Below are 24,327 nucleotides of genomic sequence, written 5' to 3'. Positions count from 1 at the left end.
TGCCACTTACAGACGTGACCTGTAGTGTCCGCCCAGCACAGTCAGGATTGTGGAGGTTTGTTACCTTTGTCTGAGTAGGCTGTTCTTTTGCCAGACTCTAGTGGTGTTAAAGAGACTCAGTGGGACAAGGAAAAACAGGTTCCCACTGTCTTCTCCCTCTGCCTCTCCAAGAGGCAAAAGTGAGAAAAATGGGATTTATTCAAACAGCAAAAATGACTGTGACAAACAGGTCTTTAAAAGGCTCATAGAATGAGTGGACAGTGAAGAACCACAGAGATAAGGAAGCTTTGGGTAGTGGAAGAGGACTAGGCATAGCTTTACAGCAGGGGATCCAGTTTAACTGCAGGACTTTGGTAAGCTGATCTGCAAGAGGGGCTGCATGACCTGGAAGATGGCCTACAGCTGCAGATAAAGGATACTGGACATCTCAGCAGACAGATTTACAATTTGTGCTTGATGGAGACCTAAATACAGCCTCTCTGGCTGAACCTTTATTGCCAGGCCTGATGCTTCCACAAGTGAACGCCATCTCTCTGCTACTGTGTGGCAGACTCCTCTCTCGTTGTAAGTTGGGAGGAGAGTTGCAGAGAAGGTTTTAAAATGCTATCAGATACTTCAGCGTGGTTGCGCACGCTGCGTCTAGCAGTATTTACAGCTAAATAGGACAGCCTTTGCAAAACAAGCCAGCACTTACTAGTCAACTTGCACTTACTAGTCAACTGGCATACACAAATCTTCTGGTTTCTGAATGGAAAAGCAAAGCTTAAACATATGTCTGTGCTGGCAGCATAAATTATTTTCCTGCTTAAGTGTCCAGAATTCCTTTAATCCTTCTTTACATTTCCAGAAGAGCTCTTAACTGAGAGCTCAGACATCGAGGTTCTTGTTTTGTTCAAGTTTTAGCCAAGTCAGTTCGATATGTTCTTCTTTCCTTGGCTGCTAGTTGTTATAAGTTAATACTTGGAATGATCATTCTGTTGTCTCACCCACGGTCATTCCATTCATATGTGGACAGTTTGGGGGATTTTAGTCACAGCTCTTTTCCAGTTCCTTGTCCTGAAAATCCCTTAACCCTTGTGGTGCTATTAGGCAACAATACAAAGTGAGAGGTGAAACAGTTGTTTTTTTTTCATTAGAAAAAAAAAAGTGCAGCAGTTTTCACCTATTTTGCAATACCGCTCTAAATTAAATGGTAGCAGGAATTATGTTTGTGTCGGCTAATATAATTTTACAGGTAAATGCCATCTAGTCCTACCAGCTTCAAGCAGGGTTGTTTGTACACTGTGGTGTATAGAGTCCTGAAAGGCTGACTTAGAAATTCTAGAATTTTTATCATGGCCAGGTTAAATCAGGAAGACATGCAGGGAAGATTCAGCAAAATCTTATTAGCCTTATTGCAACTAGTAAAAGGTTTTTTTCCTTTTAGTCTGTGGAGAAAAGATACATGTGTGTGTGTGTGTGTATAAATATATATATATTTAAATATATATATATATTTACATAATACATACATACATATCTATATATATAAAGTTGAATGGGACTGTACCATAGTTTTGAATTATGTAAGAAAAAAATCTCCACTGTAAATGTATAAAATATGTTTCCCCCCCCCCCCTTATATTCATGCATATAACACACAGAAGTTACTAATTACTTCAGGTTGGTTGGTATTATTAGGCTAAGGTAGCTTTCTTCTATGAACCGTGCAGCATCACTCATACAAACTGTTTCCTATTTACCAGTGAGTATTTTTATTTCCTCATTGACCTTAGAAAGACAAGAACAATTTCTGATCATTTCCTGATGTGAATTGACAGTAGCAAGTTTTACAGGAGCATATTCTAATTTTTTTCCTATTTGAATCAGCCTGGGCTTTCTATTTGGAGACAGCCATTTTGAAATGTTTCACTCTACATCAAAATAATAGGTCCTAATGGATTGCTTCCTGCTTGACTAGACAAATGTATTTATTTTTAAAATATTTTTTTCTATGCCTTAGCGTGTTTAAAGGAAACAGAAGAGCAAAACAAAGCTGATCTCCTTGTAATGGGTTTGCTTGATCAGATATTTATATTCTGTGTATGATTTTATTATATATTAAATTCTGACAATAAGGTAGCTTTTCCTCTCTGAGGTCAGTAGTGTTCAGATTAATCAGGCTGACATTTCATGCCGGTGGGTCGTGAACTGTTGATAATAGCATTAAATGGTGATTCACTTGCTGCAGGGAGCACAGCTCATTATCCAGGCGCTATATTAAATCATTGCCACAAACAGCTAGAAGCTTGCATGCGTGCATGCACGCCTGTATATGCGCATGTGTGCACACACACGTACACACATACACACACACTCACTCACTCACACATAGGAAAATCAAAGGTCTCTGTGCTATACTGTCTGTTTCTCTAGCAGTTGTTAAAGCTGTTTCCAGCATGCGAGTATGATGGACTTCTCCCCAGATGAAAGGCTGGGAGAGTTCTCTGTGAAAAATCTTCTTTGGTATGAAGCAGGACTGTGCAATTTATTTTCTAGCTTCCATCTTATAAAAGGACATTATTTTCGTAGCTAGTCCAAGTTAAGACAAAAAAAAAAAAAAAGAAAAATACGTGTACATCACTTCTACAATATTCATGTCTGAAAATACAACAAAAAGTAAAGCGAAAACAATTTAAATTACTTGAATTCACTTAGTATAGATTTTTGTTTAATACTGTGTTTGAGGGGCTTCTGTATTAGTTTCAGATATGCTACATCCTATTAAAAATATTCTGAAGATTTTGGTTTTGTTTTTTTTTAAATTGTTTTAGCCACTGTCCTATTGCATGAAAAACTATGTATCATAATGGAAAATGTTAAAATAAAAAGACTTTCTAAGTAGCTTACCAGTTGACTAGTTATGTTGAATAGGGGGAAATTCCAGTTTCTTATACCTAAAAGATTTTGTGATTAAATGCAGATCTCACTTAAATACCACTGTAAAAGAATGAAACTGAAGTAATGAATATTTCAAGGCATCTATTTAGCAGTTAATATGAAATGTGTTGGGCAGGGGTCTCTACTTGGAGCAGACCTGGGGAGACTTCTCCCGCCTTGTCCTCTGCCCTCTCCATCTGAGTCCCTATCATTTGTTTTAGTGCAAAAGTGACTGTTGTTCAAAGGCAGTGCTCAGAGGCACTTCACTTTATGATACTAAGGTTTACTGGCAGTGTGAGCTTCTCAAAGTTTTTATACTTGACACTGGATAAATAGTGGTTTATGTAGTTCCAGAAGACATGATGTTAATCAATGTATATAAGTATTAATTAGCGTGAAAACCATGTTAACCTCAGGATTAACTTTAAAAACAGGAAGGATTTTTTTTTCTTTTTCAATTCCTGTATGCATTTGTAACTGATCACAGAAATGGAAACCATTTTCTGAAACAATAATTAGCATGCTATATACTTTAAGAAAAATTTAAAAAATAAAGTATGAAGGGAAACATTTTTAATTTCTGGAATTGCCCTTTTATGTTGTTGTTGTTAAATAGCAGCTAAACGCTGTTAATAGAAACAAGAAAGCATGAAAAAATTGTCGACCGCTAGAGGTCACTGTTTGGTAATCAACTTCTAATGAACCAGAACTGTCGGGAAGGCCGATAAATTACACTGTGGATTTTTCTAATTATGAATTCCTATTTAATCATTCAATGACAAGTTAACTGTGGCAGTGGTTCTATGTACTTTGCATACACAGTTATGTTAATGTACTATTATATTTCTTGGGATGGAGGTCCTCCATCATTAGAGCAGTTCATTACCAAAGACTCTCTTATCTAATCATAATTACTGATTATGAGAAATAATTAACTTTGTTACCGTCTTGATTCTGTTCGTAGGCAAAATGCAGTCTTTTTTTTTTTTTTTTTTTTTTTTTTTTTTTTTTTGGAAGAGCAGTGTATGTACTGACTTCAGAAACCTCATTAAAGAAAAAGTTTGATTTGTTTTTGTGCAAAATTGCTAAAGTTGTAGTGTTGGAATAGTTACAGATAGTGACCAGAAAAAAGAGATACACAAATTATTTTAGAGTGGGTCTCTTTAAGCTGTGATTCAGTAGAGTTAAATATAAAAATATGCTTTATTTCAGGAAAGTACAGCATTTGGAGCATGTAAAGATTTATAAATTTAAACCATATAATTGCAATTGCATATTTGTCCTTTCTGAAATAATAAAATTATTAATAAAAATTAATATCTTTTTATATTTCCATATTAAATTTAAAAGTAGTGCAGTATGAAGAAGTATGACTGTAAATTAAATTACAAGGGTTTGAACTCATTTGATAAGTTGAATGAAATAAATTTGAGAACATTGTAACGTACATTATGTTTTAGGCTGGAGGACAATACTAAATCTAGCCCTGTGAAAGAGACAAATTATCTGTTTTGCAAAGGAATAATAATAGAATTATGCACAGAGAATTATTTCCTCTAAATAGGAAATAGATATGAGAAAGGTCTTAGAATGAAGGGATTCTTTAGATGGAAGGTCTGTATAATTCCAATTTAGGTTGCTTTTATAGCAGTTGTTGTCATTTTGCATTATTATATTACTGTGCTTTCTTTCCATAAAAGCTTCTAGAATTAACCCTGAGTATGCTGAAATTAAGCAAGAGAACGTGTTGTATTGCTTTTTGGATACCAAACTAGGCATGCTTAAAATAAGCGTATATTTTAAAGGAGAAGCTGAAAGAGAAAGAATAGATTGTATATTCTGTTTACCGTACCCTGCAGCAAGAGGCAATAATTAAAACAGTTGGGGGAAAGGATAGCCGTATCTAAAGCAATACACTGTCATGGTAGTTCATATTATCCAAAAAATTCTCGGTCCCCATACCACTGATGACTGTTTAAGGGGCAGTCGTTTAAAAATGTACAATGCAGTCTTCAGTCCTACTGAGTTTTTTAAAGCATTTCTTTCTTATTTCAAGCAGCAAAACTGTATCAGTTTTACTGTCACAGACTGTACACTGTATAAATAAAACTCAAACTCTCAGCTGGTCAAGTGTCCAGCAGAGAATCTGGAGATGAATTTCTTTAAAATGACTTGTCTGACATTTTTTTCTGCCTATATGTTGCTTTTTTTTGTTTGTTTTGGAATTTCATTATATTGCTGTTATTAAATATTAGACAATTTTTAATGTTGTAAATATCCTCATACTGCTTTTCTTTTGGGGCCAGGTTAGAGAGTTGCTGTATCTTTAGCTCTTAAATAAACCAAAAATGGTTAGAAATAGGCATGATATGCCTTTCCACCCCTTTTAAATTATTTTTATTTTATTTTTCTGTGTTTATGTTTTTATTTTCTTAAATAACAGGAAAGAACAAATGAATGCATCAATGGAAATTTACCTTGTGTGACTTCAGGCATCTGCAGCTGGCTTTCCAAAAGTGAAGCTTTTATTAAGCAGAGCACTTGAACCCGTACCTGTACCGGAGTACCTTTGGGTGGATTTTTTCCAGCAACGTGCTTAATACTGTCTTTATTCAGCAATAATACCATGGTGTGGTGTTCTGTTGCTTGGGGGTGGGGGGCTATGTGAGGATGAGATGGCAGAGAAAAGAAGTATAAAGGACTAAAGCATACAAGTAATTTTGTTCCTCAAAAAAGAGGGTTAATATCTTGTTACACTTGCTTTACTGGTACTAGAGAAATAAATAAGAAGTAATATTAAAAATTCCCATTTTTCCTCAAAAGTTTCTTGTTTCTCTGCTACAGGGTCTCAGCTATTGTATATCTGTTCCTCAGTGATGTGTAAACATACTTGCATTTTGCTTGGAACTAAGGTAAAATGCTTGAGTATTTCATACTTTCTAGATAAAGACATTCAATCCCTACTAGCAAAATCTGCAAATGTAGTGGCTTATGGCTACCTGTTTTTTGTAACTTACAGGGTTCAGCAAGTCTGGCCAGGTGTCTATTTTTGTGGGTCGTGAATTTGCACAGCAACGGTATGTTGCTCGGTCAAGACAGATGAGAGCAAAGCTGTGGTGCCAATGTGGACTTCCAGTTCTATTTGCAGCATTTACTGTTCCTCACAAATGTTGTGCTTTGGGTTTTTTTTAATTTGTTTATTTGCTTTTTTTGGTATTATTTGTAGATCCTAGTTAGAGCAGATAGCATAGCTCTTCTGAGAATTTACTTTTTTCTACAGGGGACATCATAAATGTTCATTCTTCTAGACTTTTTCTCAAATAGTCCCATAACACTCTGTTTTCTAGTTGCTGATCTTCCAAAGTGTGTGGAAGCTTCTGAAGAAAGTAGAGATATGATGGCCTCAATGTATATTAAATGTGCAGCTCTGTCATCTTTCTAATGTCAGACAGAAAATATTTTTATTTTTTGAGCGTGTGATTTGTTTTATTTCTAGGAGTTGAAGCATAATCCAGACAAGGTGAGAATTCACTAGACTGTCACTGAATTTTAGTTGCACAGAGGGATAATTCCAGCCCACCTAGTTGAGAAACTGTGAGTTCGTGTTCCACTTTGAATTTCCATTGAAACACTAGCATTTCAAGCAGTAGTGCTGGTCAAGATCATGTTTTGTTTTGTTTTGTTTTGTTTTTTTTATTTCTGAAGGATACTTCTCTAGTATTTGATGCTGTGCTTTTTCAGAACATAGCTATGGCTAACCAGATAGCTTAATACCATATGCTTTATTTATATTTGCATTATCCTGAAGTCAGCTTTGAAACATTAGTATACTAGATGCACGGAACATACTGCTTCAGTTCTTTACTGACTGTCCAGCCTTCTTGTTGACAATTAGATAAAATTGAAGTACTTGTTTTGAACTGTTCTAAGGTCTGTGCAGTTAGTTTTGCTGTCCAAGACTGTAGATACTTGCAATTGTTGTTAGTTTCAATATTTTTGAATAGTACTGAAGTCCTGAATGACATTTATACCCTGTATCTAAGGAACAGTAAAGTAGCAGCAAAATCCAGTACTCCAACAAGAACACCTATGGTTTTTTTCTGTTGTTGCATAGGGCTTTTTGTAGTGAGATGATTGGCATGAACTACTGTTTTTAAATGTTTCTGATACAATATTTTGGATATTAAAAATAAGCAGATGATTTAATCAGTCAGATTTTATTTCATTTCTTATTGCAAAACTATTAACCTTTTTATTGAGTAACTATTCAAGTGCTTTGATATTTCTCTTGGACATTACAGTGACTGGAATTGAATGTAGTGCTTTAAAAAACTGCTGGAGGCAGAACAATCTCATCAGGCCTTTCTTTCAGCTTGTACTTTTGAAAAAAGTCACAGTACCTTCTGTGTGTATTTGCCTTTTGTGACTTATTTTCTTTGGCTAATCATTTTGGAGGTGTCAGTTACCACTTAATAGCATCTCATAAAATTTTCGTGATGCATTCCCTTCATATTAAACTTCCTGGACCACAGCTTCTGCACAGTTTTTGTGTGATTTTCTAAGAGGGTGTATTGTTTTCTGTGTTTTGGCATCCTTCTGTGATAGATCTAAATTAGGTTGAAGTTTTATTATTTCTGTTGTGGTGTCCATAGCCAAGCTCAAGTACTAATCCCTATAGAATTCCACTCAACACTTCCATTAAAAGCATAAATCTTCTCATTACCATTTTGCTTTTTTTCTAGCCAGTTCTGTATCATTCCATCTGCACTACCTTCAATTCCTGATGATAAGTCACTGCTTCTATGCTCAAAAGGCATATCTTGTGCTACTGTAGTACATGTATGTACCTATTGTTAATATACATAATTTGTGTAAATCCCTAAGTGTATTCTCCATGAAGCCCCCGAGGATCCTTGTAGGTACAGCAACACTTCTCAGGTTGCCATGTGGGACTGGTGAGGTTGATACAGTCTCTTGTGTTTGTACAGCACCTTGCACAATAGAGACAACCTTGACAGCAGCATAGGTGCTAGAGAAAGGATATTAAAGTGTTCTCTATCTGCGTCTTCTTTCTTCAGGTTATTATAGGAGGCAAAATTCATTTAATTAATCTTTCTCATGCTGGGCTATCCAGAACAGATAGCATATTGTGCACCTCTTTTGTACTTTTCTTTCAATATATGGTACTGATATGAAAATAGCTGTATGGAGCATTAATGCTGATACGCACAGTCTGATCCACTCTTCTTCGTTCTTGCCTGTGCTTGTGGGAAGCAGGAGTGGAGGGGGAGGAGGGAATTATTATTCTGCTGCTGACACAGGGAGAATGAGAGTGGCTTGATGCAACAGAAGATTATGTTCCCCGAGGATAAACAAACAGAAGGAGATAAATTAGGAGAGAGGATAATCCTGTTAATATGTGCATTCCTTAATTCTGAATCAGGTTTTGAAAATGTACAATTTAGAGAGGTTAGAGATTTGATTAGTACCTGTAAGCTATCTCTTGAAGTTTACCTTTTAGATTGTGGAGTAATGCTTTGGGTTGGCATTTCAGATGCACAAATTTGCCCATAAACAGGAATTGTAGGTCGTGATAAGAATATGATGGGGGAAAAAATAATAATCTGTGCATCACCATCCCTTTCTCAATTAAAAATAAATAAATTTCAGTTCTCCAGACTTTTTCACAGAAGTGTTTGTTAGGCAGTCGGAGCAGCTCATTCCTTGCGGTGTTCTGTTGCTTTTTCAGCAGAAGCTGGGCCATTGTGATATTTATCTGAATTCAAACAAGGCTAATTAAAAGAGCTGCTGACAGTTGTTGTGATCTGACTTTGACTGGAGCTTGATGGTCATTATGGGTAAATAATGAACCAGGTCTGCAAATGTAGCAGCTGCCAACTTGGGATAGAAGAACAGCTATTGCGTCCAATTTAAGGATCTATCGACCGCTTCCTTTCTCCCTACAGATCTTCTTCCTAGCAGAAAACTAATGTTTTCTACTGCTTTGTTTTGTGGTTGCAGCTATTTCTGATATAGTCTATAATTTCCTCTTAAATATTTAACCTAGTCCATTATTAGCTTTCAGAGTTAACAACTTTTCCATTGGGCTTTCTTCGAATTTTTATTTTGTTTTGTTTTGCAGTTTGTTTTTATGTACAAAGTAACTGCTTAAATAATTAGTATAATGTGTATTTAATTTGCCTGTTGCTGCAGAACAAAAATCCACTAGTTTTTTTGCATAGCTGTAATTTAGCAAATTGTGTAGTTGGATTATGCTGCAGAAGAGATACCTTTACTTCCCTAAGCTTGCTTTTTTCTAGAATAATATCGAATACTCATATAAATTTTCAAAGCACTGACCTGAACCTCAAGTTCCATTTTTGTTCAAACATCAGTTTATGAGGTATGGTGATGCAAACCTCTATTTATCAGGATAGAGAAATTGCAATGACTTCCATTAAGGTGCGCTTCCAAGTACATTGTCGCTTCATCATGAGCTTTCTCTTGTCCGTTAGCAAGCGAGAACAGGTCTGTTAAAGGGAAAAAGGCACATTTTAATAATACATTAATTTAATTTTCATCTAGAATTCCTGCCGTTATAAATGCAATGCAGACATTTAAAAGTCACCACAGAATTTTATATACACAAGAACTTATCGCATCTACCCAGCATTTGCTCAGCTGCCATTAAAAAAGGCTATGTGCATTATGTAAAATGTACGAACTTGCTTGTGCATAGTGCATAATGCAGCAGAACTAGGGATCTTGCTGGGAAGAAATGATCCCAAGCGTGCCCCTAAAAGACAAGTCTTGCTTTGAGATATAATGATGAAAAATTACCCATTTATTTGTGTCTTTGTGTTTCAGCAAAAACTAAACTTTGAATTGTGGCTGTCTATGGTGCTACCGCAGGGGTTTCGCACACGTTTATGTGCTTCTGTGGGTGTGTGTGCGGGTGTGTTTCTGTTGTTGCTCTGGAAAGGCCAGCAATACGTTAACAAGGGGTTATGTTATGCTGGTTTATGTTAAACCAGATCACCCTCTAACATGTGCAGAGCCATTCATCTGTGTCACCAAAACCCAAGAGAACATCTGACATGGACTTTGAAACAGAAACAGTGATCACTTACAAATCAAACATGGCACGCTCTAAACCGATTGTGCACGGCAATCTTTTCTAGAAAGGACAACTAATTGAACATGATAAAGTGTAAAGTTAATTAACACCCTTAAATTTGTTGATTACTTTCACGGGATTATATTGTTCGTTGAGTAGCAGCTTTCTGTCCCAGCTGTCGCCTTTTTAGCGAATGTCGCTGGTAAACAATAGAGACACCATAACAAGTCGTAAATGGTCCCTGTGACAGCAGCCCCTTGTGAGGCTGCATCTGTAGAAAATGATTAGAACAATTGCATTTTAAAGACGGCTCACATTGCAGCCCAGTCCCATCGGCCCTCTTCTTTATCTCTGTTGATGGCAGACTGGTTAAAACATTTAAGTTCTTTTGAGCAAATTAAGTGATTTACTGTGTTTTAGTTATACAGCAGTAGAATAGCTTCATAGGTCTACCTTTGATGCTCATTTTTATAATAGGGAGAAACAGTCCCTTTGAGCAGATTTTTTTTTTCTGAGAATGTTCTGTTTACTTGTTCCCTGGAAATAGATTTGAGGATGTCAGACTTTGTCTGTGAAGCATGTAGAAGAAAATGATACCTTATCTATATGTCTCCTCCTGCTTACTTTAAATTTATAGTATAATTTTAAATAACCTGCTTTTGTTTCCACTAGGGATTTGTAGCTGATGCTTCCTATACGTTCCTTTTAATTGGTTTGGGGTTTATGTATGTAGCAAAGCAGTAGTAGCCTTTTCAGTTAATCTTTCCTTGTGTATCTTGATTTAACTTTTTGTGAGTTGTAAAAGACAAAGTATTTCATGTGAGCTTGAAGATACTTAATAAGAATTGCTTAGTCCTTGAAAACATACAGCCTCCTGCACACACACCCTTGCACATGCGCGTGCAGCCACATATGCATGCAGGTTCTCAAGTTCAGCCTATCTGGAAGAGAGCAAACATGACAAGAAACTGCTCGTTTGAAGCAACCATAGTCACTGAAACTGCATTTTTGCAAAAGTATTGGAATAAAGGACTGGTGTGTTCTTGCACTTCCCAAAACGTAACAGGGAGAGCTGCAACTCTTGCACTTGAAGGTACAACATTGTAAAATACAAGAAAGAATTGAAACTCTAACCTTATTTTTCTTGTATGCTTTTACATCTCTTTAAAATCATAAATTAATTTTTAAAATTCTGGCTTGCTCAATCTACTATATGTTGAATAAAACAAGGAGGAAATAGATGGTTTTTGGCTAAACCTCTTGATGTTATAGCTCTAAGTTTCAGCTAGTCTTTTGGAGTCTCTGAAGCAGCTAAACACTCCTATATTCACATTCAGTTTTTGTTTTTCTTCTCAACTTTGTCAGCAAAACATTTTTTTGTGTCTGCATGTGCAACACAACAGTGGCTTAAATGGTGCTCTAATGCATAGTCTTAGAATATCACTTCTTTTCAATTCATCTCTGATTTCTCATGGAAAAGTAATAAAACTAGAACTAGAAGCAGATACTTTACATGTAAAATTGATTAACATCTTTTTTCTTGCAATTTGTAGTCCTAATAGTAAGCAAACTGTTTGTACCCTAACTGCTTTTACTGATACAGCTAGAGAGGTAAGACCTTTGGTGTTGGAACTGAAACATAAACAGCAAATTACAAGTCTTCCCAAGGTTTTATATGCTGTAGGACTTGTAATAAGCAAAGAAAAGTGAATTTGGAAGGGTAGGGTGGCTACTGAACTAGGCTGTCAGGCTGAGAGCCTAAAACTTCAGGTCATCTGAATCCACACTGTCCCAGGACAGCTGTGACCAGTTGCTGTTGTCATATGAAGGTTCGTGAGCTTCAGTTCACATTTTCATCTAAAATTTAGACTAAGGATCCTCAGCACTTCAGTTTCACTGATTTCCTTACAAGCAGTCACAAGTGAGAATCATGTGGACTGAACTGTCTTGTCCCACAAGTAACTCAGCCAGATATGATGGGGCATATTTTGAAGAGCTGTTCCATACGTACCTCTTCTGGTTACAGGTGAACAATCTGTCTTCAGATCTTAGTCCAAAACCTTCTAGGACCCAAGCAGGAAGCCAGTTTGTGGTATGCCAGGCTGCAGTCTTTTCTTCTTCTTGCTACTGTAGAACTTTTCACTGTGCTTTTTCAAGGATTAATTTTTTACATGCATGATCTCCTATCCTGCTTTTCTGCTAAGTGATTCCTACCAAGGTATACTGCTTGGAAATTTAATGACAAATGGCTTCAAATAGGAAGTGCCTTTTGATTTTCTGTTGGATTGCCTCAACAATTCCCATATTTAAAAGTACCTGAATTCCCACAAGTATTTATTTCTCTTTTTCTGTTGTCTAGTTGGTTACTACTTTTGGGGTTATTCCCAAGGGGTAAGTCTTTTATTCTGATTACTTTCTGCCCAATCTCCTCAGCTTTCCTTCAGGCTGAAGTGTACTTAGTATTTAGCTTGACCCCTATGGTAAGGAAATTACCTTAATTTTTGAAATTAGAGTTACTGACACTTTTTTTCTCCTTACAGCAAAACCTCTAAAGATTTGCATAGTCCTGTTGTCTCTCGTGTATTTGTCGGTGTTAGAATAAGGAAAGAAGAGCAGAAATCAAGGAGAGTATAGTGGTATGATCTACTGACTCATACTTGACTTACTTTGTGGAGTCTGCTAGCATGACTTCCGTAAACGATTCTGCAGCCAGGCGTGGGGGAATTATCGAAGGGAAATCTAGTGTAGCACTGCAACCTTGAGCAGTCTTGCTTTGCAGAGAAGCAAATCCCACAGATGCTAATCACAAATATAGTTTCTCAGAAACTAATTTGTAAGCATGAGGATTTTTTGTGTTTTAGAAAAAGCAAATAGATTCTAAAGGTTTTCTGGAGTTTTGACTCTGATCAGCAGTGGGATATAAAGCACTATTTTAGGTGGCAAGAAACTATTAAGAATGAAAATATGAAATATAATCATTGCTCTTTTTGTTAATATGCTGTTCTGCTTTCTCCCTTGCTCTCTCTCTCTCTCTCTCTTTTTTTCTTTTTTTTAGTGGTATAAGCTGACAATACTGATCTATGTTGTCAGTATGGAATCTGTGATTGCGAAATAAAGCTGTACATATTTGTCTGATGACTCTTTATTTCTAGTTTTCGCTGAAGTTTTGGTTCTTGTACTCCTAGACTCCCTGCCAAAACTTCATAAAATTGCTAGTATTAAGGATTTGTTGCATTGCTTGTTTAATTCTGATAAAAGAGCTGATAGTTGGCAAGGACTCTAGATAATAAAATACACCATGAAGTAAACAGGTTTTTGTTTTTAAAAAATAGAAATTTCCAAGGCTCCTGCATTATACAACAAATTGCTCTTTTTTTTCTACTTAACTAATTTATTTTTTCTACTTGAAATGTAAGTGCTTGAACAAGTGAGAGAGTGCAGCTGTCAGAAGATTAACCAGCTGAAAACTATTGTCAGCATTAATTTTGCTCTAATAAATGACTCTCTGAAGCTATTTAGCAGTCTGTAATCTAGATACAAGGCTATTGACCTATGATGGATAGTACCGGATTTTGTTTGTAAGCTTTGACTTAAATTGTCTACTTAATTTGCTGCAGGTCAGATCACAGGATTAGTGGTAAAGGCCATTATGTGGTTTGAGTAAAAATAGCTGGAGAAATGGAATGAAAATCATTGTATTTATTAATGTGGCAATCTTTGTGGTCATGTACATAGTAAACTGGTAGTCAACAAGATGACAATGACCTGTTTGTGTTAGCTCTAAATCTAGGCTTTCCTCTTAGCCCAGTTCCTGGGATTCACCATTGAGTTGCCTGGGGAAGAGTCATTCAACTGAGACCAAGGCTGGGCTGCAAAAGAAGGAAGATCTTTACCATATTTCAGTGTCTCAAAAATGTGTTGTTCTAAGAGCAGCAGTGTTATAAATCGACTTTTTTTTCAAAGTTCTGGCTATGAGCGAGTTCTTCTGGATGCTTCAGAGTGTAATATAAGTTGAACAGCTGCTTCATTTATTTTCTTAGGGGAGTCTTTTTCCTCTACTCATTTGGCTATTTTTACAAAATTGGTAGAAGCTTGCTGGGTTTTTTTAGGCCTTGAGCTGTCAAATTTGTCTGAAATTCTTCAGTGAATTCAAAGGATAGTGCAGGTTGAATGACAGGATGGTGAGCAAAAATGCATGCAGGATACAGAAAGGGGCATTTGTAGCCAGTCACTCAGAGTCAGTGCATGAACCTAGTTTTTGTTTGTTTGTTTGTTTGTTTGTTTAAGAAAAACTGAACAAAAACCCATTTCATTCTTCAGTTTAAGGAGCTGCTGTGTTACTGTCCTCGATGTACGAAAGAAAGCCCAATACGGAGCAGTTCATTGCATAGCTGGTTCAGTGGTACAGTTCTTGCAATAGGTTTAAGGCTTTAAGTTGAGAGATGCTCAAATTAGCCTATTGTGTTTTTAAATTTCTCAGAACTTTTTGTACAGGAACTCAGTTGCTGTGGGGGCATAGTTATGGATGTATTTTTTCTCTTTTAATAGCTTCATCATAGGAGAAATACTGAGCACACAAATTTTACATCATCAGAATCTTATTGATAAGATGAGGTTTTTACATTTCTTAAAAAGTACTGGTATTAAATCCAGTGTTGTCTTCATTCAGGTGTTGGAGCTGCTCGAGCTGGAAACCTTACTTTCATGGTTGGTGGAGTAGAACAAGAATTTGATGCTGCCAAGGAGTTACTAACATGTATGGGTTCTAATGTGGTCTACTGTGGAGAAGTTGGAACTGGACAGGTAATGTTTGCTGAGCAAGACTTAGCAGTTATCTCAATCTTTCTTTTCTGTTCCTTTATTCATCTTCCATGAAACCTGTTTTTTATTCCAGGACTAAATGTGCTGTATTTTCTCCTCTTCCTTGTTTGCTCATTCTTCAACCATGTGTACATAAAAGTCTCTTAGCACTGCTCTTCAGCATGTTGAATAGCTTAGCACCAAAACAACTGAACTGGTCCTTCCCCTGATTGTCTTGTTTGGATTATACTTCTTAGGGGATACAGATTTTAATTTTGTTTCTTCTAAATTTAATATTCCTTTATGATCTGAAGGGCAAAGAGCCCCTATGTACAATGTACACTAACTGAGCTACTAAGAAAAAAAATATTTCTTAATCTCTGAATGAACCATAGATCAGCTTTCATTGACTTTTTACAATTGCAAATTTGTACTTACTAGTGCTAGTTTTAGAAAAGAGCTGTCTGAACATATTTGATCATGACTATTGTGGGCCTACTTAAAAAAGATGCCTATGTATTAGCTCTATCAAATCTTAGGAACTGATTGACTATTTAACTTATTTTTAGGCTGCGAAGATCTGCAATAACATGCTCTTGGCCATCAGTATGATTGGAACTGCTGAGGCTATGAATCTAGGAATCAGGTTTGCTTGATTTTTATATTGGCTTGAAGGTGGGGGGGTTCTGTGTTAACAGTTTTTGTATTGTGTAGTTGATTTTTCCCGAGACAACAATGATTAGATGGCATAGATAAAATTTGGCTAGAAATTCTCTTGTAAAAAGCTTTAACACACTAAAGGGATTATATAACTAAGGCAGGACTATTCTCTTGTAATGGCTATATAGATCATGGAATTCTGCATCTTAAGAGTTTATTTGTTCTGTTACAGTGCAATGTACAATAATGCTTATCTTAAATTCTAAACATGCAGAGATAATGTAGAGATATCTTTTTGTTTGAATTCTAAGCTAAGGTACATTGTATTTTGAGTGTTATATTCCCTTATGGCTTGGGTTGGCTTGTTTGCCTTTGTTAAATTGTTCCCATATATGTTATAAAGTAACATTTTTAACTTGGTATGCCTCTCAAATCAGAATTAAAGCATAAAAAAGACATGCACCTTTCTGTCAGATCCTCACCACTGTGGTTTATCCTAATTGACAAAACTCTTCCTTTGTCAAAAAGTCAGAGTATGTTCCATTGCACTCCTTCCATTTCTTTTCTAGGTGATGCATCTGACTTGTAAGTGGCAGCATATTCAAAAAAGTGACTTTTCTTCTCCGATTGAAACCTATTTCTTTTGCCTTGTCTTTGAGATTTTATTTCATATTCTAGTAGAGCGCATGCAAATACCAGTTTAGCTTCACAGTCTTTGAACCTTGATAAATTCTCTTAGCCAGACCTAAAGCATTTGCAAGCTTACAACAAAGAAGTCCTGTGTCTGAAAAGATTATCTTGCAATTATGTATTTTTAAAGGGCTCTTTAGGCATTGTTCATCTACCTAAGTCACATCCTTATGATTGGCCTGCTAAAACTACAGATATTCTAGATACTTACCTACTGGGCTCTAGACCCTGTGCTCCTCTGGATTTGATACACTATAAAAACAGCAAGAAGGCATCAAATGCTTAAATAAATAAAAAAGAACACCTATATGTGCGCACATACACAAAGCAGTGTAATGGATTCACATTTCCTCCTAATTACCATATCAAGATGCAGTTGTTTTATTGAATTGCCCTTGTCTCAGATGTTAGACTATCTTGACCTATTAAGTTGTCATGTTGTAATTGAGATAAAAGAGGAATTTGCTTTGCATCAGTGCTAATTGGTTTATCAATATCGTGTACCATTTACATTTTAAAATTGAGCGTCTGTAAGATAGTGAAGCATATCTGAATCAAGCCATAATAGCATTGTATACAACTATTGTAATCCACTGTGGTGTAAAGCTTGAAGCAGGGTATGGTTCGGGTCATGGTTTACTTAATAGAGCATATCCATCTGATTTTTCATTATATTTCTTTCCACGTATATAAGGATGATTATGGTTAAAATTAAAAATAGAATAAAATCAAAAGGTTTGGAGCCTATATTCTGGGCATATAAAGTTTGTGCAAAATAATTTGGTGTCTGCAGCCACTGTAGCTTGAAAAGGTTTAGATTTTTCATAGTCCATGTTATGCTTTTCCAGTTTAAATTTTGACTGACTTTGTATTTAGCATTTATGAGCAAAAACGGAAGTGACAACCTTTCTGCCCCACAGTCACAGTGATGAAAAAGGAACTGTAGTTATTGTAAAAGAAACCTGCTAATTGTAACCTGGATGTTATGAAGCGCAGAATCTCATTTAGTGCAAAACTGCATGGAGTTAAAGATATAAGTAGTAATTCAAAGCCTTATAAAGCAATTTAGAACCTTTGCATTGATTTTAATGTGCTGTGATTTAAATCCTGGAGAAGATGATTTCTGTTTATAATTAGAAAAAGAACTTTCCATTTTGATGTGTACAAGTTATAGTTATTGATTAATAAAAGTTAATCATTAAAACTGTTGCCTTATTAATAATTTGATTAGTTTTTTTCATGTCTGAAATAATCAAAAAGTTAGCATAATGCAATAGTAACTATTAGAACAGTGTTTGAATAGTGGTTCTTTTGGTACACAAAGGATAGTTTGACCCCCAAGATGGGGGAGAGTAGGAGACAACTGGATTCATTATATTGTTGCATATCTGGTGAAGAAAGTCTGACACTGACCTAATAATGAGTAAAGAATCCTGGAAATCTAAAAAATTAATGAACTTGGACATATTCTTAACTTTTGGATAGAATATAAAATGTCCTCATGTCATGCATTGTATACATCTGCTATATCACTTAAATCTTAAATTTTTACAGACTTCAAATAATTTGAATGTTGTTGTCTGTGAACTAGACATGAGTAGCAAGTCATTTTACAGGGCGTTGCAGAAATCAACATATGTTCTGCTTAAAAATTTGAAGCAAAGTGATGTTAGATTATTTATGAACTACTATCTCTCTATTGTTTTCACAAACCATGCAGCTTAAATTTTCATTTTCTGAAGCAGAGAGGAACTGTTTCATTCACTTCAGATTTTTAAATGAAGTCTGCTATTGTTTTATTTCTTGTATATTTGATATAATAGATTTTGTTCCAAACTGCAGCCTAAGTAGCTAGTAGAACATGATGAGGAGGCAGGAAAACTGGCATCAGTGAGCAGAAGTTCCGCACTGAACTCTCAGAAAATAGTCTATTGACCTATATGATCCTATATGATTGTTGTGTTTGCGTTACATTTGCTTTTCTGCTTTACTGTGACATCATCATCATTTACTAATGATGTCCACTTTCACTGGAAGTGCTTGGATTTAGATTCCTTAGCTGTAATTTAGAAAAAATGTCAGCCCAAGTTCTGGCAATTGAAATGGTTATGTTTTGTTTTCATTAATTTCATAGTGCTTTATGAATGTTGCTACTAAAAACTATGGAAGGTGTGGCAGACATTCTCAAAATGAATTTACACTTTCTTTTGTATCTTTTTTTTTCCAGTTCGGTAGTGCAACTTGTCAATAGGAGAAATATCTCCTGAGTAGATTTTGTTTGTTGTTTCTATTCGTAATGTGCATATTGCAAAATACTGTAGTGAATTAGTATGCCAAACACAGAATGCAATGAGAAACAAAAACATTTATTGATACTATCCACAACCACGGATTATTTTTCTTTTTGCTCATCATCTCAATGTCAGCAAGCTTTCTTGCTGAGCTCTGAGTTCCACAGTAACAATGCCTAGCACTAGCAAAACAAGGCTTGGAAATTAAATATTGCTTGTATTTAGGTCAGATGGAAGTTACTGCCTGTCAGACAGTTGGCAGTCCCTTCTGAGACTGCCTGCGCAGACTGAGGGAAGGGATTATGTGATGCCATGAGATAGCACAAGATTGTTTAATATGTTTGAGATACAAAGAACCAGGATAAAAATAAGTGGTTTATGCCAGTCACCCTGGTGTAAAATCACTTTTGTACTTCTATCAGTAGAGAAAGTTGCTTGTCTACTAGTAGGGACTGCAGTAGCTTCCAGAATTGTGTCAGAAGCTGCAAATATGGCTCTTCTCTAAGCAATTCTGCTGTACATAAATTTGTACCTGTTTGCTTTTGTGGATATATAAAGTGGAAAGACAATAAAAGAACTTCATCCTCTGATGCTAAGTCCAAATATACTTTCAGTCTCTATATTTAGTTTCTGTGAGCAACCCTGAGCTGTAGGTGGAAGATGTTAGCAGAAATGCTAGTCTACAGTGTATACAGGGCCCTGTGCTGCAGTCTGAGGGATGATTAGCCCTGAGCACATCCTCAGTGCAAATTTTTTGAAAGAATGCCTCAACAAAGAATTTCTCCAAGAGTGCTGTGGCTCTGCTGTCTTCACCACAGGGCTATTCCTAAGTCTTGAAGGTTGGTAATGACACTTGAAAGCACTCGCCTCATTTAAAACACTGATAGTAAAGTCACTTTTAGCTGTGGTAGAAAGTTCCTCAGGTTCTACTTGAATACCTATTTCCTGCTTCAAATGGTATTTATCCAAAACACCTTGAGTTGGAAATCTGTCAACAGTTTAGCCACTTCCATTGTTACCCCTTAAAATAAGATTGACAAGTAACTTTTCTGTGAGCTGCCATTTCAGTTTTTCTCTGTGATCCAAACAGAAATCTTCAATTTGAAGAGTGTGCAAAAATTTCAGTACAGTACTTTATCAAACTCAGGAAAACCTGAGTTTTGGGCAGTAGCTTGAAATGTTCCTATTTTAAGCTTTTTTTTTTTTTTTTTTTTTTTTTTGGGGGGGTGTGTCTTGCCTAGTTTCTGCTTTCCTGTTCAGTTCATTAGGGATATTATTGAAGAAGCATTAATTTGAGGCAGCAGTTGTTTTTCTATTCTATTATAAGTGGGCTCCTTTTCTGTTTGCAAGGGAGAAGAACATTTTTGGTAATTGTAAATTCACAAGCGCATGCACATGCTTCTGCCACATCCAATGGCAAGTAGTTACGGGGACTGGCAGACTGTCATCATTTTGATTGCTTGAGCCGTATATCTCTTGAACAGCAATAGAGCTCTTATGCAGAAAGTATCATATGTTCCCAGCCAATTTACAGGGAAACAGCAATAACATTTTATCATGGTTGAGAGCCCAGTAGCTGCTTCCTATTAAACTTGCCCTTTCAGATACCTGTCTTGGATTAATTTGTTGATTTCAAATGGAAACTCAGTCTTCTCCAGTGAAGCATGACTTTCTAGGATGGACTCTCACTGAATGACAATTACTGTATATTCTAGCTGGTTTCAGACCATTACAAGCTTTGGGCACAGTGGAAGACAGAGGACTTCTTCAGTAACTGATTTTAATATATGTCTAATTTTAACTGTCAGTTATATATGCACTAGTGGATGAATCCTCAGAAACACGAAATGCAAAGCACTTGCTCTTATTAATGATACACTTGCTGCAAAGAAGAAAAAAAATAAGTTCAGGTCTCCTAAAGAGAATCTGCATGGTGTTTAAGAGCACTGAAGTTTGAAAAAGCAGGGATTTAAACTGACACAATCTTCCTGTTTCTTTCCCTAGAGCAAAAATATGCTAGGCCTAGTGCAGATATGTATTTTAAAAGATACAATATTTTACATATCTATAAAGTATATTTTCACAGAGAGGTGGCTGTAACACTGTGACAAGAGTGTTCTTTGGGAGGATTATGTACATTTTGAAGTAACATCAATGTTTTGTAGTATAAATGCTGCTCACAGCTGTAATTAGAGGCCTCTGCATGCAGCTAGATATGGCACAAGCAAGTGCTGCACTGCTAAAGATACTGTTCTGGATGCAACAACAATAAGGAAACAAACAAACCAAGAGATTTGTTTTGGCAAAAAAGGAACCTCTGTGTGTTCAGAAGCTCGGTTGTTGTCTCCTCCCAGTACGCTTTTTGCGTGACAGTAATTAAAGCACGTTCATTCAGAGTGCTTCTTGCTGAAGGCTTTGCGCTATGTAAGATAAAAGTGTGATTAAAATACTGTGGAAACATTGGAGGTGGAAATATATGTGTGTATATATGTATGTATTTAATGGTAATTGAAAACATTCAGTTGAGATGGTATTGGAGAAAAAAAAAACAGGGAGGAAGATAAAGCTCAATTACATTCAGGCCAGTGGGGGACTTTGCACTGACTTCCAGTGGCTTTTGCAGCAAGCCATAAATAAGACTGCACAACAGTAATGCTACAAAGCTACTTTTGCAGTACAAAGAGTGATTTTTGCTTTGCATTAGGAGAGGAGAATTGCAGAGATGTGTCATTGTGGGAGCAAGAACCATACTATAAGGCCCGCTGCATTAAAAATATTTTTTCAAATTTGAAATGCATACTAGAATAAACAGTTACAAATCTTAGCAAGTATTCCCTTGCTAACGAGCTTTACTTACCTGCAAATTAAAGCCTTGAGTGCTACGGAGCCTGGAAGTGGTGTTAGGATCCTTATGGCTATGCATTACTGTTGCAGAAAATCTTAGGTAAGAGCTAGTATAGTGTTGATTTATACAGAGGTTAAAGCTCAGTTAGAATTGCTTTTGTTCTTTAATTGTTATTGGAGATAATTACCTCGCTTCCTTTTTTTTGTGATAACTCACCATTCTTGAAGAGCTCATATAAAATGCTGCTGCCACTCATTAGTATAAATGCGATTGGTGTAAAATTACACTTGCAACTTAGTATCAGCATAAATGTAAATCCATAAGAGGGTTAATTTTCTATAATGTTGTAGTACATTTAGGGTCCACACTGAGCAGCAGTTTATGCCATCAGCTCTGTGATAGAACAAATGATGTTTCTACTCAGACAAGCTTTGTTTTATCAGGATCAGTAACCTTATCAGCAGTTGACCCAAAACTATAATGTATGTTTGTGAATAGATAGCGTATGTCACAGTGCAAGGCAGACTTGCTTCATAAGCAAGAGTTCGTAATGAAGATTTAATAAAAACAAAGAGTGTGCAGATGTGTACAATGGTAATATTTTTTGAAAAGGTAACATTTTTCGTCGCTGCTTATTGTTAGTGCAGGATAATTTTGCATTATCTTCGTTACATCAAAAATGCATTAATGCACACATAAAACCATATCATGAAGGTATTTTCACACTCCCCCACTTGCTTTTGAATTCTTTTCTTTGTTCAGCTTCAGAGAATGTAGCTTTGATATGAAGAACAAGTATGTGCTCTAGTAGATAGCAGAACAGAGAATGTCTTTCAGTAATTGGCATACAAGAGAACTGCTGTTCTCAGAGGACCTTTATTTTACTTGCACTTTCAAAATTGCTAGGTGAAGGGGTTTGCTTAGTGTAAAAGGAACTAGCTCTGAAATCCTAGTGCTTAAATGGTAGATTGATGTTCTTTAATTTAAAATACAGCATCCCTACCCCCAATATCAATACTCTGTCATTTTTCATGACTTATAATAAAGCGAGAGAAATGGCGGTAGGGTCCTAAGATATAAAACAAGTCACCCATGTCTTGTGCATTTTGACATTAACACTTCTCTTCCTTGACCTTTGACAGATTAGGGCTTGACCCAAAGCTGCTGGCCAAAATCCTAAATATGAGCTCAGGCCGCTGTTGGTCAAGTGACACGTACAATCCTGTTCCAGGAGTGATGGAAGGAGTACCATCTGCTAATAATTATCAAGGTGGCTTTGGAGCAACACTCATGGCTAAGGTACATAACACTTGTCTACAGTTGCTTCTTGCTGGGCTTCTAGCAAACATCCTTCTCAGTGAAAATTTATGATAACAGGGAAATGAGTGTGCATAAGCAGAAGAGGGCCCCAACCTATTAATGTACCTTTGAATTACTGGGTAGCCTCAGGGGCTTTACCTCAACCTCCAGCCTCTTCCTAGCTACTATTACTGCAGAGCTACTCAATGAGGTTACATGCACTTTCTTTGAATACTGATTTACTTGAGGAACACCTGTTCCTGAGAGGCTTTTGTGTATGGTAAGTATTCTGCAAGCCATTTAAGTGCCTTTCACATGACTTCTGTAGAACAGAGGAGCCTAAACTCAAGACAGCAATTCAGGAAAATCCTGCTGACCTAATTAGATGCAAAAGATGGCATAGGCGCCTAAGATTTTCAGCCCAATTTCTTTCAGATACCTTAAGCTGCAGTACTAGACATGCCCTGTAGCATCCCACTCTTTGCTGAGCCAACTGTTTAGGTGCTTGTCTTTCTGTCTAAGGTCATTTTGAATGCTGAAAACAGACAGCTTTCAAATCAATACCTCCTGTAGACTCCAATTTTCTAGGGTCCCTGCACCGTGCTGTGACAGCTCTTGATTTTACTTTGTTGCTGGTAGCAGTGCTTCTTATGAGAAAAAAGTAATCTAAATCATCTAAATCTCTTGTCTGTGAAGTGAGGGATCTGGGTTTTAGGTCCTTCTCAGCCTGAGGAAGTTTTAACCTACAGCTGTCTCATCCCAAGAGAGTGCTCTTACTGCCATGCTCTTGGCTGTTCTAGGAAAAGTACTGTCCTGAGTCGCTCTGTCGTCAGGAAAGCCAGAGGAGAGTAGGCAAGGAGGTCAGAGTTCTGCGTCCTAGTGAGGAGGATACACAGCTGGGGGAAGGGGTCACGGGACTCTAACTCTTGAACTGCTTCTACCTTTAGCACAGTGATTGCCTAAGGTAAATTACAAAAACAGTCCTGGAAGAGATCTCCCATCTAAGCATGTAAGTGCAGGAAACCATTTCACACTTTGAATATCAGCTTTGTGGGGATACTGACCTGAGGGAGGCATTTAAGTTCATATAGGACAGGGTTTTAGACCTACTAGTTGTGAGTGTTCCCAACTGACTTGACGTTCTGGCCATTTCCAGTAAGTTTCATTTTCATTTAAGTCCAGTGACTTAACTCTTCCCATGTACAGTGTGAATAGAAATTAAATTAAGCACTTAATATGAAAAAGAACATTCTTAGAAGGTGAATCAAATCTGGATGTTACAGTGTGGATTTTCACAGTGCTGGAGTCCCTGTGATGGAGTACCTGCCTGCTAATAAAACAACTAATGCTCCCATAGATTCTCAGTTAATTTATGTCAGTTGGTGTATTTGCACTGACTTCAGTGGCCAAATTCTGTCAGTCCAGGGAATTTGGTCCAGAGTTTTCCATGTGATAGAACCAAAAAAAATTCACTAATGCTGCATGACTCAAAACCCCTCTAAGGTTGGACTGCTACGTGTCTATGCACGAACTGCCAGAGCTTTATGTTCTTTGAGGGATGGGTTATAAAGCAACAATTTTTACTTCATGTTCATGTTAGGGGGAGAAGGGAACATTCTTTAAAATAGCGATTTATAAAATGCAGGAGGTTATTATTTGGGTATGCCAGAGCTATTGATAAGAGATAAGCAACCTGATCTTTGGCA

The 24,327-nt window shown here is 36.6% G+C and overlaps 1 protein-coding gene across 1 annotated transcript in view; it reads left to right on the top strand.

Annotated features, from left to right (window-relative positions):
- The window catches only part of HIBADH (3-hydroxyisobutyrate dehydrogenase), an 83,833-nt gene that overhangs the window by 54,928 nt on the left and 4,578 nt on the right, over positions 1 to 24,327 (top strand). Inside the window, exons 5-7 of the mRNA XM_062569254.1 lie at positions 14,706 to 14,839; positions 15,406 to 15,482; positions 22,465 to 22,621. Of these exons, the coding sequence (XP_062425238.1) occupies positions 14,706 to 14,839; positions 15,406 to 15,482; positions 22,465 to 22,621 (368 nt within the window). The remainder of the gene's footprint in view (positions 1 to 14,705; positions 14,840 to 15,405; positions 15,483 to 22,464; positions 22,622 to 24,327) is intronic.

The sequence above is a fragment of the Rhea pennata genome, chromosome 2, assembly GCF_028389875.1.
Source record: "Rhea pennata isolate bPtePen1 chromosome 2, bPtePen1.pri, whole genome shotgun sequence".
NCBI lineage: Eukaryota > Metazoa > Chordata > Aves > Rheiformes > Rheidae > Rhea > Rhea pennata.
Note: the sequence above shows the minus strand (reverse complement) of the source record. Positions and strands in the feature narration are given on the sequence as shown.